At 40.1% G+C, this 19,137-nt stretch overlaps 1 protein-coding gene across 1 annotated transcript; it reads right to left on the reverse strand.

The window, feature by feature from the left end:
* Positions 1-91: 91 nt before the first annotated feature.
* On the reverse strand, positions 92-18,800 carry GINM1 (glycosylated integral membrane protein 1). Its single transcript, XM_060168302.1, has 8 exons — positions 18,632-18,800; positions 14,178-14,237; positions 13,910-14,006; positions 8,462-8,613; positions 7,755-7,911; positions 7,078-7,211; positions 5,538-5,701; positions 92-545 (listed from the first exon to the last, which is right to left on the reverse strand). The coding sequence occupies exons 1-8, from the start codon at positions 18,749-18,751 to the stop codon at positions 434-436; spliced, it is 996 nt and encodes a 331-aa protein (XP_060024285.1). The 5' UTR covers positions 18,752-18,800; the 3' UTR covers positions 92-433.
* Positions 18,801-19,137: the final 337 nt, after the last annotated feature.

Here is a 19,137-nt window from a genome sequence, read left to right on the forward strand (position 1 = left end):
CATTGTACTCAATAAAAAAATAAGTGTTAAGTTCTTGAGCTTTTAAATTAGAATTTCATAAAGTGCTTTTCATAAAGTCATATATTATAGCAATTAAGTGTATATAATTTCATTAACAAAGGCACCTTGAAAAGTATTGGCACATGGCATTTTGTCTTGCCTTTTTTTTTTTTTTTTGGTAGTTTCAAAGTTTCTTCACATCTTCTCTTCCATTTCATTTAAATTTTCTTTAATAACTCACCATCTGAACAGCCAGCCCCATTAATAAGGTGAACTTCAACTATCACTTTAAAGGTCAAGTTTTAGGCAGTTTTAGGAGTTTAGCAATTTCTTTACTGTACAAACTGATTCCTAACGATTTAAAGAAAATTATATTCGAGTGGCAAATTTGAACCAATAGACTAATTCTGAGTCCATGATTTGAGATGGTGTATTAAACACATGTTTTATCTTCAGGGTTTTCTGCTGTTTTCTCAGTACCATCTGGATATAAGTTGACAGCTGTCACAGGCATAACATTCACTTTATCCAACTGAAGAATTCCTCTGAAATAAAAAATTAAAATTAAAGTAAGATAGGGTTACTTCGAGGTTATAATTAAATATATACCTGATGTTAGGTAATTTTGCTTCATTTAGTTTATGATGGTTATATAAATCCTAAGTCCAAAGTTCACTTTAACCAAACTGATTGAGGGAACAGAAAGGAATAAGAGGAAGTTCTTTACCTGGTACTGTAGGAGATGACAGGGTAAGTTACAGATCTCCAAGGCAAACAGAGTCCTAGATTTGCACAAGTTGGGCAAAAAGACTAGGCCCAGGCATCTTTCTAACCAGTACTCCAGTGGAACGCAACCTTAGATCTTTAGACAGCATTTCTCCTTCTGTTACTAAAATACCTGACCAGGGAGATCTTTGGATTGGATCCAAAACCCTGTATTGCAAGCTCAGTATTACCCTAATTGGAATGTAAACAGAAGTTGTTTATAGACCTGAACAAGCTGATTCTGAAGTTCACAAGGGAGAAACTGCAAGAATAGCTATCACATTTTTTTTAAAAAGAACAATGCAGAGAAGAGACAGTTGCCCTAACCAGCTAGCAGAGAATTTATTAAAACACTTTATTAAATTAAAACCATACCATGCTACTAAAAAAAAAAAAAACTATGCTACTGGCACAGGAATAGACTAGATCACTGGAAGAAGAGAGTCCAGAAACACGGGAATTTAGTTCATAATAAGGTAATATTCCAAGTCAACGGGCAATAGAACAATGGCCTCTCTGGGAAGCAAAATCAACTAGCTCAAACAATACACAAAAGTGATGGTAAAAACTAAGTTTTAAGAAAACAATGTAATTTTAAGATGGGAAAGGTCTATTTGAGAAAAAATTAAATCCTAGAAGCCATAAAGGGAAAACATGAATTGCCCTGACCCCAAATTTAAAATTTCTGTATGACACGGAATACCATAAATAAAAGCAAAAGACAAATCACAGTCTGGGATTTAAAAATATACATAGAGGCTTCCCTGGTGGAGCAGTGGTTGAGAGCCCGCCTGCCGACGCAGGGGACGCCGGTTCGTGCCCCGGTCCGGGAGGATCCCACATGCCGCGGAGCGGCTGGGCCCATGAGCCATGGCCGCTGAGCCTGCACGTCCGGAGCCTGTGCTCTGCAACGGGAGGGGCCGCGGCGGTGAGAGGCCCGCGTACCGCAAAAAAATAAAAATATACATATACATATATCTGCAATACATATTCTGTATGTATAACAGACAAAGGAGTCCTACATGTTAATGATTACAAAAGGCAATACAACTGAAAAATGGGCAAAGGTTCTAAATAGGCATGTCACAGGAGAAATATATACAGCTAAGCATCACAAAGATGCTAGACTTAGCTAGACCTAGACTAGTAAAGATGGTAGTAAGAAGAAAATGGAAATTAAAATGAGATTTTTGTCCACAGTATAAAAAGCAAAAAAGATTGCTATCAGGTGTTGAGAAGATGTTAAATACATGTACTCTGACCCAGTAATTTCACCTTTTAGGACTCTATCCTACATAAATATACATGTGCAAAGAGACATATGAACATTTAAGAATATACACTAGAGCATTATTGGAAGTAACATGAAATTGGAAATTACCTAAATGTCTAATGCAGGAATGGTTATATTATGGCATACCCATACTGTGAACACTATGCAGCAATAAAAAGAGTAAGTCCATATATGTATTGATAGGAAAAGATCTTAAGCCCATGGTTACCAAACTGCACTGAGACCCCTGGCATGGCTCACAGAGGTGCTACAGAATATTTAAAAATTTCAAGACTAAAAAAAAAAAAAAAAAAAAAAAAATTTCAAGACTTCTCAAACAGAGAAAGAGAAATATCGTGTGATATTGCTTATATGCAGAATCTTAAAAGAAATGATACAAATGATCGTATTTACAAAACAGAAACGGACTCACAGACTTAGAGAATGAACTTATGGTTACCGGGGGGGGAAGGGTGGAGGGAAGGCACAGTTAGGGAGTTTGGGATTGACATGTACACACAGCTATATTTAAAAAGAATAACCAACAAGGACCTACTGTATAGCACAGGGAACTCTGCTCAATGCTATGTGGCAGCCCGGATGGGAGGGGAGTCTGGGGAGAATGGATACCTGTATATGTATGGCTGAGTCACTTTGCTGTGCACCTGAAACTACCACAACATTGTTAATCGGCTATACTCCAATATAAAATAAAAAGTTAAAAAAATTCAAGGGCTTCCCTGGTGGCGCAGTGGTTGAGAGTCCGCCTGCCGATGCAGGGGACACGGGTTCGTGCCCGGTCTGGGAGGATCCCACATGCCGCGGAGCGGCTGGGCCCGTGAGTGAGCCATGGTCGCTGGGCCTGCGCGTCGAGCCTGTGCTCTGCAACGGGCGAGGCCACGACAGTGAGAGGCCCGCATACCGCAAAAAAAAAAAAAAAAAGAAAATTCTAGACTTTATGTGTAATACTAGCTTGAAGGTAGTTCACGATTTTAACATTACATTGTACTACACATTCTTTTTTCAATGAGGTCTCATCTTTGCAAAGCTGGATTTTGGGCAGTTGTGATAAAAAGCAAATACAGTACAAAAAACTAATGTTGAATGGGAAATGAGGGTGGCAGTGTCCAATCTGATTCTAAGATATGAGTATTGTGTAGTGCCCTGTAGGTACACAATCCCATTGGTAAGTTAAGAAACAAAAAATATTTTTTCTTTCAATTTTATTTCTGGCCTAGGTAAGGGCACCAAGAAAAACTTCCTGGCACATTTGAGAGCTATGAACCAAGAAAGCTCTGTTATAAGTGAGTAATACAATTTGTGGGACAGTTAAGAGTCTAGATTGATAAACAATTATAAGTATCTAGTATACAATTACATCAATACACAGAATTTGGATAAAAGATGCATACCCAAACAGTTAACAATTACGACCTCTAGATACAAGAATTAAAGAACAGGGAAGTGAAAAGGTACTTTTAACTTTCTGTATTGATAAAATTTCTACTACCAGAAAGAATCCTCAGTACAATTGCCAATGACAGAGTATATTGAAAATTAGGTTTTTAATTTTACATTGCATTTTTTCACACAGAGGAGCCCATGATAAATAAAACATTTGGTAAAAGAACCATTTAAAAATTTACAACACTGTTTTCTATGTAGATTTGCATAATAAAGATCAAAAAAAAAGTCCTGAGCTTCCTGGCAGTCAAAGGAAAAAGGAAGAAACTATTAAGTTATAGAATTTTCATTATCAGAAAGAAATGGGAAATGGGAATTCTCCACGGGAAACACAAACTAAAAGGTGGGAGGGGCACTAATATTTCTTTACTCTCATTTGCTCTGTTTGTATTATGACTTTGACTTCTAACAATCCTTTAAGGGAGGCATTAGTTCAGTGTTACACATGAAGAAATGGAAATTTTGAAGACCTCTTGACAAGCAAGTGGAAAAAAAGCGAATGTTTAAATTGGGTCTATTTTTTAAAAAAATAAATCCTATGGTCTTCTCCACATAGTCCAATGTAATTTAGCTAAGCCAAAAATTGTGGTCATCAGGCTTCCCTGGTGGCGCAGTGGTTAAGAATCCACCTGCCAATGCAGGGGACATGGGTTCGATCCCTGGTCCGGGAAGATCCCACATGCCGCGGAACAAATAAGCCTGTGCGCCACAACTACTGAGCCTGGGCTCTAGAGCCTGCGAGCCACAACTACTGAGCCCGTGTGCCACAACTACTGAAGACCGCGCGCCTAGAGCCCGTGCTCCACAACAAGAGAAGCCACTGCAATGAGAAGGCTGCGCACCGCAATAAGGAGTGGCCCCCGCTCGCTGCAACCAGAGAACAGCTCGCGCGCAGCAAGGAAGACCCAGTGCAGCCAAAAATAAAATAAATAAAAATTTTTAAAAAATTGTCATCTCTATTGAGATTTACTTCTAGTAAGACGACTAAAATGACTATTTAACTTGTAAAAATGCCAACAATAAATTCATTTTTTAATTTATAAAATAATTTCTTACAGTTAAAAAAAAAAATCAAGCTGTACAGAAGGGGAAAAAGGGAAGGTTCTCTCCACTCCTGCTCTCATTCTCACTTATTAGACATAACATCTCCCTTGTCATTCTGGAAATCTTCTGTGCATTTATATACATATACACATACTTTTCTTTTACCCAAATTGGATGATACCATTAGGCAACTTTTTTCCCCATCTAATACATCTTGGACTTCTTCCTTTTATTTATTTATTTATTTGTTTATTTTTTGCGGTACGCGGGCCTCTCACTGCTGTGGCCTCTCCCGTTGCGGAGCACAGGCTCCGGACACGCAGGCTCAGCGGCCATGGCTCACGGGCCCAGCCGCTCCGCGGCATGTGGGATCTTCCCGGACCGGGGCACGAACCCGTGTCCCCTGCATCGGCAGGCGGACTCTCAACCACTGCGCCACCAGGGAAGCCTGGACTTCTTCCTTTTATAAGCCACACAGAATCCCACTGCATGTGTGAACCATTAGCTATCAACCTCCACCTATAAACAGTTCAGAGGTTTCCTCTTTTGCTTTTGTTTTTTGTTACAAGCAGTGCTGCCGTGAATATCCTGTTAGTCTTCAAAAATTTACTTCATTTTAAATTGATACTTTGGGGTTGAAAATAGTGAAGCCCTCTTGTTTCATTTCTTTCTTATTATACACATTGCCATTTTCCATTATAGAGATTTGTTTCCTTTCTCTCTCTAATAAACTAAGTTCTTACACAGCAGAGTTTGTCCTATCCACATATGAATTCCCAAGACAAGTGTCTTGACCATAATAAGTATCTAATAAATGTCTTTTAATTTTGCTAACGTTGAAAGATGGGCTAGAACAAAAAACGATGTTATTTTCCCTCCCAATTCTCTTATCCTTCCTAATGTTTATATTTACCACTCTGAAATAGAGTAAATACAACTACTTTTTAATCATTAAAAATACCAAAATTGATCCAAAATAAGAAATACTTACTTGTATTCACAAACTGGGAAAAGCACCTTTAAGATGGTTATTACTATAACTGCTCCTATAATTCCAACCACCATGACATTCAAAAACATAAAGAATACTGGGAAAACACTACACCAGAACCTGCACAGATCTTTTCTGAACTTTTCCATCCACTGACACATCACCTTTAAAAAAAAAGGGTTTTGATTAGATATGCAAGTTTCATTTGAGCTCTAAGAAACTTTAAAAATTATGTTCTAGTTTTGGGTGATGATAACATTATATACCTTGACTGTGGTGGTGGTTACATGGGTGTCTACACTTGTCAAAACTTATCTAACTGTACATTTTAAGTGGGTGTATTTTATTTTTAAATGTACCTCAGTTATTTACAATTTAAAAAATTATGCAAAACAGGCACAGAAATGTTGCTATACTTTACAATTATTTACACTGCTGTCTAACTGTAAACCAAGTGAAAATATTGCTAATTGACAAGAAGAAGGCTAGTCCACTTACATAAAATGGACCCGTCAACTATGTGTTTCCAATATTTGGAGGACAAGAGACAGAGAGACAGAGAAACACATCAGTCGCTTTTGAAACAGACGGGGCATTCACTGTGCACAAAACCTATTTCTGTACTTAAACAGTGACAGAAGAAACTCAGGTGTGCTTTGATGGCATGGGCTTTGAAGAGTCTGTTCTTGGGCTTCCTTGCTCTGAAGGAGATGGGGCAGACAGTGAGGGCGCTAGAGTTCAGGCAGCACAAAGTGACCCCACGTAAGCAGTCCTAACCTTCAGTGAGAATCTCTTCAAAGAATCATCTCTGGAATCCATTTTGACTAACCACAGATCCTGCTCATTTAAATGTAAATTATTCCGAGTGAGGGGCCCAGCTAACACAGAGATTCCAGGATACTCTCTGAACCCAGAATATCTTCCCAGTCAGCAGTATAATGTCACTAAGAATATTCAAGTCCCTAAGGGCGCCAGCGCGTATTTACATTTGCACCCATCTTATTTCGGTCCTCACAACAACCCGACGAGAAAGGCATCACTTTAAGGACCTTTGCTGTACGGATAAAGGAGAAGGTTAGAGAGGCTAGGAACTTGTCCAAGATGATACAACTAGTGAGTGGCAGAAGCAGGATTCAAACCTAGGCAGTCTGATTCCAGAAAGTACACTCTTAACCAAGTGTGCTTAGTCACTGCACACGGTCCTGAGGGGACCATGCATGTGTGTTTGTGTTAGAAGTCACAGAATACTAACAGACAAATGGGGACATGAGAAAGCCTCTGAAACGGAAGATCCCAAACAAAATGAAATCTAATGCCTTAATCATCATTACCTGACTACATTACTAAGTGAAACTTGAAAAGGAAGACAGGAATACCTAAAAATACCACAGTAAAACAGTGCTGAGTTCATTATTAACAACATCCCATGGATCCAATCCTCATGGTTTCCACCTCATTTTAAATGCTGATATTTATTTTCTTTACCATAACCATAAATGCTTGTAGTACGTATAAAGAGAACCCCAAACGCCTGATTTACCTTATACGAAGACGGAGGCTCTGCTCTGAGAGGAGTTTCAGGTAATTTGCCAGGTAAAGCGTCTTCATTTACAGTGGTTTCCACATTCCTGATAAGATACTGGCTGGTGGTCTGCAATGAACTAACACTTTCTCCTGAGGAGGAAGAGCCAGGTTACCAAAATGCTAGGCATATGCTGGTGTCCCTCCCACCAGTCCTAAGACTACTACACCAGTAACATTTCAGATAGCAAGAACATACATTTTTCCAGGGGAGAAAAACAAACATTTGATTGTTTAGCTTTAAATGCCAGAAAGGAACCCCAAATTTAGACAGTTAAAAGGGACCTACAGCAGTTATGATTCTGTCACATAGAAAGTCAAATTTTTTCAAGTTCTGTGTTTCAGTGGGAAAAATGGATACTTCCTCCTCTAAATGAACTTAAATGAATGACATTCTTATTATGTATTTTGTGATGATTACCCAGAGTAAGAGTAGATAGATGATTACAGCAAAATGTCACTCTGTAATCAGCACTGATCACATTCTGCAAAGTCCTCAAATGGATATATAAAGCAATACATGTTACAAAGCATTTTTAAGAGAAGCTTCCTTCGAAACATATTAATTATGATTAAAAAGTTACCAACTAAAGAAATAATTTCCTTAACACTTTAAATAATGGTATTTTAAAGTACCTTTTTTGGAGAGGTTGGGAAGGGTAAATAAAATGTCACTGTCTCGGGAAATCGAGTACAGCATGCTTTCTTCCAAAGGCAGGGTGTAGTTTGAACGTCTGAGTATTCCCTGATTCTTAACTAAAATATCTATTTCAGTAACGTCCTTCTGTTGAGCCTATGAGAAAATATAAGCAACTCTTTACTTTAAATAATGGCACAAGCTGGTAAGAAACTAAGACTGAATTTTCCTCCCTGATTTCTGAAACTAAAAACCTTGTCCTAGTCACACACAATTCCTCTTTCTTCCCCCCCCCCACTTTAAGGCATTTAATTTGCAACTTTAATCACACTCCTGTGTGCTCACTATTAGAGGCTCGCTCTCAGTTCCATTTCATTGACTTAGAGAGACTTAGCCAGAGGAAATGGCAGCAGAGCTACGAACCAAATTCAATCTCTTCACTTACTTGCTCTGTTTAATGATGTTTACTATATTTTAAAGTGATATAAACATGTGTGAATAAACATGTATGAATATGATCTTTTTTAAAATTAAGACTTCAAATGCTAAACAAGTAAAAAATTCTGAGTGACTGGATACACGCAACACTAACATAACTTTTTTCCTTATTAAGTCAGAAATAAATAGTAAAATAACTGAACACATGCATAACACCGAGCACAAATCTTTATAATTTAATTCTCAATTAGTAAGCATACTATCTTACTTGTTTTCCATCAATCTCTACTACCTCTTCTTGAACGACAATTAGTTGCAAACTGGAACCAGATGTCATAGGCCACTCATGAACTAAAATCCTTACACTGACAATTCCAGAATATCCTTTTTCCTCCAAATTTTCCAGATTTTCATTCTTCACTATAAAAAAAAAAGTAGTGACAGCTCTGAACAAAAGTTGCCACCAAGTCAGTTGCTGCATTTGATTATTTTGATGACATTTACATGGATCGAGACAGTTGTATACCAATATCTTTGCCTTTCTTCATCTCTGACCTCATATTGATGCTTCAGATCTATGAAAACAAAGACAACCTGACAAATCCTTACAATCCTTATACTCATTTGAAAAGGGGAAAATGCTTGATGGCCTTTAGGTTTTGTACCGAACTCCACACTAGCCACGTCCTTCCTATTCTTTTATATACACTGTCAATGAGGAACCGACAAGGCGTTAACTATTTACAAAGCAGGCCAGAAGACACAGACAATCCCATGTTTTAGCAAAGTGAGCACGTTCATCCATCCAGTCATTCGTTCACAAAATCCAGTGATAGAAGGGGCCCAAGCAGTAAGGACACTTGAGGCTTTTCTCAATCCTGTCTCCAGTAAGCGACTCGTTACTGTTGGAGAGGTCAGGAATGGGGAAGAGGGTGGGAGAGCCCTTAATGACTCTCCACTAGTGGACGATGGGGTAGGATCAGCTACCGGCCCTCCTCCTCTCTAGCTGAGAATCCCCGCCCCACCCTGGCAGTGACGGGGTGTAGCAGTTGCAGCTGGCTTATAAAGCCAAGAAAGTGAAAGAGATAGAAAAAGACAAATCAATAGAAACCAACGAAACTGCCGCAAAAGAAGCATTTTGCTTCTGTTCCTCAAATGTTATTGTCTGAGAATTACTTGCCAGAAAGGAACCCAGATGAAAATTCTGCATGCATATCCAGCTATTTAAAGTGATGCTGTGCCTTTGCAGAGCTGTTCCCTTGATCTAGAACGCTCTCCATGGGCTTCCCTGGTGGCGCAGTGGTTAAGAATCCGCCTGCCAATGCAGGGAACACGGGTTCGAGCCCTGGTCCGGGAAGATCCAACATGCTGCGGAGCAAGTAAGCCCGTGCACCACAACTACTGAGCCTGTGTTCCAGAGCCCACGAGCCACAACTCCTGAAGCCCAGGCGCCTACAGCCCGTGCTCTGCAACGAGACAAACCACCGCAGTGCGAAGCCCGCGCACCGCAATGAAGAGGAGACCCCGCTCACCGCAACTAGAGAGAAGCCCGCGCGCAGCAACTAAGACCCAACACAGCCAAACATAAATAAATAAATTAAATTAAGTTTTAAAAAATGTTATAGAATGCTCTCCATTATTCACTCTCCTCCCATACATTTTTAATAAACTCCTACTTGGGTAGTTCTAGATACCGTATCCCTACAATGCTGAGTTCGCGCCTTTTTTTTTAAGCACTAACTTTCTCGTAGTGTAGCTCTTAGTTTAGAAACCTGTCTCCTCAATTAGGCTGAGTTCTTTGAGAGAATGCATCAAGTTTATTGTTCTACAGCCTTTGTGAATCAGTGATTCCACCCAGAATTATAAATACATAATTTAAAGTAAATATCCTATCATAAATTGTCAATAATGTTCAGACAGCTGGTTGAGTGGTTCTAAATCCTAACTATGCATCAGAATCACCAGGGAACAGTATAGATGCCAGAGCCTCACTCTAATCTTAATAAATCAAAATCTCTGGGGGGTATAGACTAACATTTGTAATTTTTTAAACAGGTACAGATATTTTTATTGAGAAACAAGTGGCCTAACCCTTGGTCTCAATCTTCCTTGACTTCTCTATTTCTGTTAATAAACCCACCCTTCTCCAACCTACCAAGGACAGGAATTACTAGGTTACCTTTGACTTCTTCACCCTCATCCTCTGTATCCAGTCAGTTGCTTCCTTTGGACCATTCCAAAGTATCTCCTATATTTGTCCTTTCCATCTCCACCTACCTCCCCACCCAATGTCTAGTTCATTAGCTACTTACTATTATGATACTTACCTATTCTCCCCTTCTGTAACCCCTCCCCCTTCAAACCATTCACACCACAGCACCAGATTAATCTTACCATGACATGGTTTTGATTATAGTCTCCTTGTGCAAACGCCTTCAGCAGCGCCCCCGTGACCTCTTTAGTGGTTCTCTGCCTGGTCCTCCTTCTTCAGGCTCGTTACAGTGTGCCCTCTCTCTAGACTGCCTAACTTCCCTCACATCATCTGAGGCTCCTAACTGGAAAACGTCCTTTCTCTCGTGGTCCATGTCAGTGTTTTCACTGTTTACCCATCAGCCTCCCTCATGGAACAGTGGGCTCCTCGTCAGCCTAGTTGTATGCCCAAAGGCCAGTGCACGAGGACACAGATTCAATGCATGAGAAAATGCAGTCATATAAATACATCAAAGCAGGGATCCTTCAGACTCCAAAGCTGGTACTGCTGCCGTAGAATAAAACTAATAAGAACAAAAGCCCTCCATATTCTGACTTTCCCTACTGAGGTAGACAGCTTTCCCAAATGGCTCTCAATGACCCTTGCCTTCTGACGTTCACGCCCCTGTGTAACTGCCCCCTGCCGAGTGTGGGCTGGACCTAGTAACTTGTTTCTAACAAACAGAATACAGCAAAAGTGCTGGAACGTCACCTGTGTGATTAGATTATAAAAGACTCTGACTTGTGTCTTGCCGGTACTCTCTCCCTGACACTGTCTCTCGTACTCTCACTGGTAAAGCCAGCTGCCATGTTGTGAGATGCTCTACAGAGAGGCCATGTGGCATGGAAATGAGGGAGGCCTCCAGCTAACATCTTGTGAAGAACGGAGGCCTCAGTCCAACAGTTCACAAGCAACTACATCCTGTCAACAACCATGTGAGTGCGCTAGGAAGCGGGCCTCGCCAGTCGTGCCAGAGCCAGAGAGCCCAGCCAGGCCAAGCTCAGATTCTTGCCCTGCAAGAACTAGGAGATAATACTGACAAAGACTACTAACTTGGGCGTGAAACTGTTACACAGCAGTATAACTAATGTATCTACAAAGAAGAAATTTTTTTTAAAGAATTAAGCATAGAAGACTTTTTGTTGTAGTTGCATTTAATGTTTTGAAGATTCTTGTAACTGATAAGATAGGCTTTTACTTCCACTTTCAAGGAAACAAACCCTGTGCAACTGGGATGACTAGAAAGATGACTATAACAAATAAAGCAGCCAGACTGCACTCCACGTCAACTTCCTAATAAATACAGCATCAGTGGAATATTCTTCAAGCCAGTAATGGCTCTTCCTCCCCTAGCTATGATGGATTAGCTTGTAGCACACCAAGTCTCTCACTGAGAACCACTAGAAAACATGTAAAAAGATAAACACACAAACAGACACTCAAATCTGCACTAAAAAAATACTAAGGGGAATTCTTTAGGCAGAGGGAAAATAACCCCAGAGGGGAACACTGATATTCAGGAAGGAATGAAGAACAATGGAAAGGGTAACTGTGAGGGTGAACATAAATGAATACTGGACTACAGAAAACCATTAAGTATAATTATGTTGCTTAGTGTTTAAGAACCCAAAGAGTTAAAATGCATGACAATAGCAACACAAAAGCAAAAAGGGGGTAATTCCCTGGAGGTCCAGTGGTTAGGATTCAGTGCTTTCACTGCCATGGCCTGGGTTCAATCCCTGGTCGGGGAACTAAGATCCTGCAAGCCACGTTGCGCAGTCAAAAAAATAAAAATAAAATTTAAAAAAGCATAAAGGGAATCAATGGACTTTACATGTTCTAAGGGTCCTACATTGGTTGGGAAATGATAAAAGTACTAGTTTACTGATCTCAAGGGTAACCATTAAAAGAATAGTAAAATAATATAAAAACCAACAAGATAGAGGGGAACGACGAAACAAAAAGTAAATAACCCAGAAGAGGGCAAAAAAGGAGAAGAAAAAGAAACAGAACAGGTGAGACACAAATAGGAAACAAATAAGAGAGAAGATCTAAATCCAAATACATCAGTTATTACATTAATGTAAATAAATTAAAATTCCAACTAAAGACAGATTGACAGCCTGGATTAAAAAAAAAAAAAAAAGAAAGAAACCACAAGTATATGCTGCTTGTAAGACATTCACCTCAATTATAAGGACCCAGGAAGACTCCAAGAAGATGGAAAGATACCACAAAGCAATCCACGTCCCTCCCCCATGCCTGGCCAAAAAGCAGTGATTAGTAAAATAATACAGATAAAGCCGATTTCAAGGCAAGAACATCACTAGAGATAAATAAGGACATATTATAATGATAAATGAGCGGATTCACCAGGAAGACATAACAGCTCTAAATATGTATGGATTTAGTAATATTGTGTCACAATATATAAAGCAAACATTGACAAAACTGAAAGAACAGACAAATATACATAGTGGAGATTTAACATACCATTCTCAGTAATTGATAGGGCAAGGAAAGAAATAAACAAAAAAATCAGTAATTCCATACAGGATTGAACACGATTAACAAATCTGACCTGACATATATAGAACATCATATCCAACTAATTACATAATTAACTTTTTTTCAAGTACACACAGAAAACAACATTTACTAAAACTGACCATCTGCTAAGCCATACAGCAAGTCTCTAACTTCAAAGGGTTAAAATTATACAGATTATATCTCTGATGATAGAGGTGGAATCAGTAAAAAAAAAAAAAAAAAAAAAATCCCAAAATATTTGAAAATTAAGCAATATACTTCAAAATGACCCACAGGATAAGGAAATATCACAGTAAATAATTAGAAAACACCATGAATGGAATGATAATAAAGATATATAATGAATTAAGTATAGGATACAACTGCTCAGAGAAACATTTACTGCCTCAAATGCATATATTAAAACAGGTAATAGGAATACTATACAAATTTTTCATATCCTTTATTTCATTCAAATAATGGCACATTCCAATGTAACATATTTGCTTGTCTTTAAACAACTCAAGATTTTAAAAGGTTAAAAAGGAAAACATTATATGGACATAAAGGTGGAAGAATCAGAAAGACAAATCACTTTTCTCTTTATTTTTTACAACTGTGATAAGCACTCCTCTGAAGATTTTGTCTCTTGCTTGTAAATCTCCGTTTACCACCTCCAGGCACATTCTTACATTGTTATCAACCTACCAGACATGAAGTTCCAAGCAATGCCAATCTCATGACAGAGAAAATGTGAATATGCCAGAAATATAAATATAAAGTAGGAAAAGAGTACACACAAGTGTTATTATATACTCTAGTAATGATGTGTAGTATTAATTTGAAATGGAAATATTTAACATCAAAGAATTGTGTTTCACTAATTTAGTATTATTAAAAATAGAACAATTACGGAAGTAATTTAGCAGTACTTACCTATCAAAGTCTGACAGCTTATTCGGGTTACACCACTATTTACAGGGAAGTCATTTACATATACCTGTCCACTCTCATAGGTTATGTTAAGAACAACCTTAAAATAAAGCAGCATATACATTAATTCCAATGGTTTACAAATGATGACAAACTCTTCATGTCAAAAATACATTATCTAACTAAATTGGATATAGAGATAAAAAAATAAAATAGGCTGCATGATACTTAGCTAAGTGATATAATAAAAACATAACCAAAAGAGACAAACCTGTTCTTTAGATACCTCCCCATCATCTTTCAGGGTAGTTACATTAATTCTGATGCTGTCCTGCAAAACAAATATACAAATTGGGCAGGTATGCGTTCACAAACTGAGAATAACTCAGTTCTTTTTCTTCTCCCCTCAGTTATACTTATTGTATGATCACTTACGGCAACATTAAAAGACCACTTTTAAAAACTCATCAATTTCATCCTTACAGCCTTTTAAATACCCTTCACAATTCCAATTTTTTATAAACTATATACTTTTCCACTTAATTATGAAATATATCACATATCTGAGCATATAAAATGCAAATATAGAGTTTAAAAGAAAAGATTAACACTCACATACTTACTACCTAGGTTAAAAACTAGAATGTCATCCACACCTTAGAAGTCCCCTGCATGACCTTTTCTGTCACATTCCCCTCATGCCCCTCAGAAGGAATCCCTATATTGTCTTCTATGTTAACATTTCTTCCTTTTCTTTATAGTTTAACTATCTGTATTATCTCTCTCTAAACAACATATTGTTGTTTATATGAGTGGAATAATATAATGTATTCTTCTGGAACTTCTTTCATTTAAAACTGTTATGTATGCAGCTGTAGACATTTATTTACAGCATTGTGTAATATGCCATCAAATTGTTACCGATTTACTTAACTGTCCCCTATCAGTGGACATTTGAAATGTTTCCAACTCTATTGTTTTCATATACAAAGTTTCTCTAACCCTTCTTACATGTGTCCCCTAGTGCCCGAGGACAAGGTCTTTCAGTGCACAGCTTCAGTGCCTCTCAAGGTATGCTCAAAAGCACTCTGCTCAAATATTTAAGTTTACTCATGACATGCTTACTACAGACAAGAAAGCATTATTCTAAGTAATCAGGGTCACAGGAACTATGATTTGTTATCTGTAAATCAAATTCTTTCCTAAATATATTCACAGACAGACATTGTTATCATAGAATGAAAACAAGACTCCTCTTAAATACTTTTTTTGTGAGGGTATTCTTAATTTTGAAAAGACAAAAATTATTCTAAACATCAAACCAATATACAAGTGTATTTCTTGGCACTGTGCGCAACTCCAATACTTTATATATTTCTAACAAATGAGAGACCAAGACTGAGTGATTTTATGAGATTGGCTTGATTCCTGGGACAACCTGAGGAACAGGATTCTAACATGTAAATTCATACCATTTATTCAGGATGACTTTGGTACACTTCCCAACTCCCATAGGAGCCCAGGAAGCTTTAGGACTAGTGATTCCTCAGATCCAGCCTGGCTTTCTCCTGGCCCACGCTTATCTAGAATTAAGTGTGGGCTAGAACAAATAAACTCATCTCTAGAACAAACTAACATTCAATAAATCATCAAGTTGGTGGCTGTATTGTTTTATGCCCAAATTCCAGCCAAGAATTCATTCCTCTTTTCAAACTAGAGGATCTGTTTGAAAACTGTAGACTATAGTGCTCTTCTAATAGCCCAGAGATAACCGTCCACTCATGGTGTTATGAGAAACCTTTTTATAGCTTCTGCCGTTCAAGTAGAGAACATACACTATATTGTGAGTAATTTATTGCACTTACATACATCATTTGCCCAGTAGAAATATGCGGTTTGTAAAAGACAATTAGCAGACTGTATAGCGCACTATATTTTCCAGAAAACTAACTTCAATTAAATTCCTTTTGACCCTCTTGAATGATTTCATATCAGGGGAAACTCTCACCCCTTACTGCCTCCTGACCCCAAGTTCAGAGCCAGCATATTTCTTGTTCTTCCTGAGAGCCTCTGAATGAACTGAAAGTTCAGGCTTGTCAGCCAGGGCAGTGTATGCTTAGAAAGTGAGTGGCAGAACTGAAGTTTCTCCCCACTCATTTTCAATTCTCCTCTAATTCCTTCACTCACAAGTGCCCATCTAGAACAAAATGGCTTCCTAAGGACAAAGGTAATAGATACCTGGTTTAAAATAAGTCTGAGGGAAATACATGAAATACTTACACATATAAGAAAATAAGTGTCCTCTGGATGCCTCCCTCTCTTTGGTGACCAAGTCATTTTAATATTAGAAGAATGTACTGTAAATTTTTTTTTATTTCACAATCTTTGTAACAACTTTTCCCCAAATTTTTAAAAATTTCACAATCTGTGTAACCTCAACTTCTGACAACTACATGTGTAAACAAAACATAAAATGCGGGACTTCCCTGGCGTCGCAGTAGTTAAGAATCCACCTGCCAATGCAGGGGACACGGGTTCGAGCCCTGGTCTGGGAAGATCCCACATGCTGCGGAGCAACTAAGCCCATGCACCACAACTACTGAGCCTGCGCTCTAGAGCCTGAGAGCCACAACTACTGACCCTGCGTGCCACAGCTACTGAAGCCCGCGTGCCTAGAGCCCGTGCTCCACAACAAGAGAAGCCACTGCAATGCAAAGCCCGTGCACTGCAACGAAGAGTAGTCCCCGCTCACCGCAACAAGAGAAAGCCCGTGCTCAGCAACGAAGACCCAATGCAGCCAAAAATAAATAAATAAATTTATTTAAAAAAAAACACAACAGAAAAATGCTTATAACACAATAAATATGAGTCACTGAAGAGATACAAGGAGAATTTTTCTGACTTCAACCAGTTTTCTTACAGTTAGGTCAGGCTGGATACAAAGATGAACAAATGAACAGATGTGTGTAGTAAAACATAAATGGTAGTTTAAGTTGGCATTATTCAATACGGTATCCACTAACCACATGTGGCTATTTACGTTTAAGTTAATTAAAACTAAATAACATTTTAAAAACTCAGTTCCTCAATCACACTGGCCACATTTCAAATACTCAGTAACCACAGTAGTCTAGTGGCTACTGTAATGGGGAGAGCAGACATACATCATCACTGCACAAAGGTCAACTGGACAGCTCCTATCAAATATGCATGACCACTGTAAAATTCTTTCAAATGTTCTGTACATTAAAAATTTTTCACAGTAAAACTTTGTGAGATCAAGAGGCCTCAGTTTCCCATATACACCTTTCCAAGGAATGAGATTCTCCTTCTAGTTGCACACCATTCATTTAACCTATGAAATTCTGAGTGTAGATCTGGACCTTCCAAAAGTAGAAAGAAGTCATAAGGAGAACTGAAATGATGAACTCACTAAGAGCCCCACGGTGTGGTGTATTTTCAGCTTTCAGTCTAAATGCATTCTTTTTCATATTATAGGAACAGACTCAAATGTCTTTCGGGTTCATAAATAACTATGATGAATCTTTAAAATCTGGAAAAGGGAGAAACAATGTCTCTATTTCCAGAACTCTAGGAATTATTTCATTTTTATTTGGTCTCTTGATCTCACAACCATATTTCTGAACAGCTGCAACTGTGGTCCACATACTTCAGATATAAGTGGTTCTTAGAGCTTGGGATGCTGTGGCTTCTTGGAATGTCCCAAGAGAACTGAAACTAAGATATGCTATTATTCTACCCAGGAAGGGTAACGTCGTAACCCTCACCCCTGAATTCTGAGCATTCAAGTCTTGATATAGTAAGAAAAGGCGCACCTATGTCGTTTCTTTTCATTCTGGGAAAATCGCATTTTAAAGTCTTCAGACGCTTCCCTACCACACATTGAATTAATGAAAGGCAAATACTGGTTAATTCCACCCGGCCAAAGCAGTAAGAACCAGCCACCCTTCAGGACAAGCATGCAGTGGTCCCTAAACTTTAGCCGACCTCGGGATCACCTGGAGGGCTTGCTGCAACAGACTGCTGGGTCCCCACCCTAGAGCTTCTGATAAGCGCGTTTCTGCCAGGTTCCCAGGGGATGCTGGTGCGGCTGGTTCCACCGCGCTCGAAGATCCACTCCTCTAACAACTCCCGCCAAAGGGACGACGTCGGGGTCAGCATTGGCCTGCAGCCTCCCTCCCTCTCCGGCCCAGCGACCCGGCTGGCGTGCACCCGGAGCCCTGCACGCCGGGGGAAGGCAGGCATTCCTTCCCGCCGCCGGCCGGGGCAGACAGGTGGCCCGGAAACGCTCGCGCTCGCTCTCAACTGAGCAACTTCCACGTTTCCCCAGCACTTCAACACTGCCTCGCCCCAGAGCCCGGCTCTTTAGGCGCCATTACAAAAGGCTGAGATCACTAGTGATCCGCTACTTTCGACGGCACACCCCCATCAGGACTGCAACTGCCTGGACTGCCGCAACAATCGGTTTCGCTGCGCCGCGCTGAACCTCAAACTGAAGAGCCTCTTTTGCGCTCTCGCCTCCCCCATCCCCTGCCGCCTCCATTTCCTTGGCTGCTTCTCCCCACTCCCGCTTTGGGGGCCCGGCCCCCAGACCACGGCCTGCCCGCCGGAGGTGGGAGGCATCGATGGGGACGCCGCAGTCCCACGTCCCCGGTCCCGGCTTCTCCTGAGGATCCCGGCAGAGCCGCGTCCGCCGTGCCCTACCTTCGGGGCTCGGGGCAACAGCGTCGGCTCAAAGGTGCCCGTCGTCAGCCAGCCGGTGACTGGCAGCGCCGCGACGATGAGCAGCCGGAGGGCGAGCGGCGCCCGCGGAGCGCCCTCCATCTTGGACAGGCCGGCGGCGGGCGGCTGGCGTTGGGGGCGGTGCGGGGGCGGCTGGGAGGCGAGGGCCGAGCTGGCCCGAGGGGCGGGGCCTTTAGGAGGGGAGGGGATTGGAGGGGCGGGGCGGGGGCGGGGAGAAGGTGGGGCGGGACCCGGAAGGCTCCGAGAGCTGCGGAGGTCTAGGCCTCCGGGCCGCGGAGTAACGTTCCGGGGCGGAATCAAGTCAACAGAAGGTCTGATTCCGTCATTAGACCGGCACTCTGATTCGGAGAGAGTTTCCTCACCTAAAAGAGTGTAAACATTTTCATTGCCATTACTTTTGAATCAGTATATACTGTATGTGTACATAGGTATGTCTGTGTGTATATATTTACATATATCTACAAAGT

This window comes from Lagenorhynchus albirostris, chromosome 12 (assembly GCF_949774975.1).
Source record: "Lagenorhynchus albirostris chromosome 12, mLagAlb1.1, whole genome shotgun sequence".
In the NCBI taxonomy this organism is placed as follows: Eukaryota; Metazoa; Chordata; class Mammalia; order Artiodactyla; family Delphinidae; genus Lagenorhynchus; species Lagenorhynchus albirostris.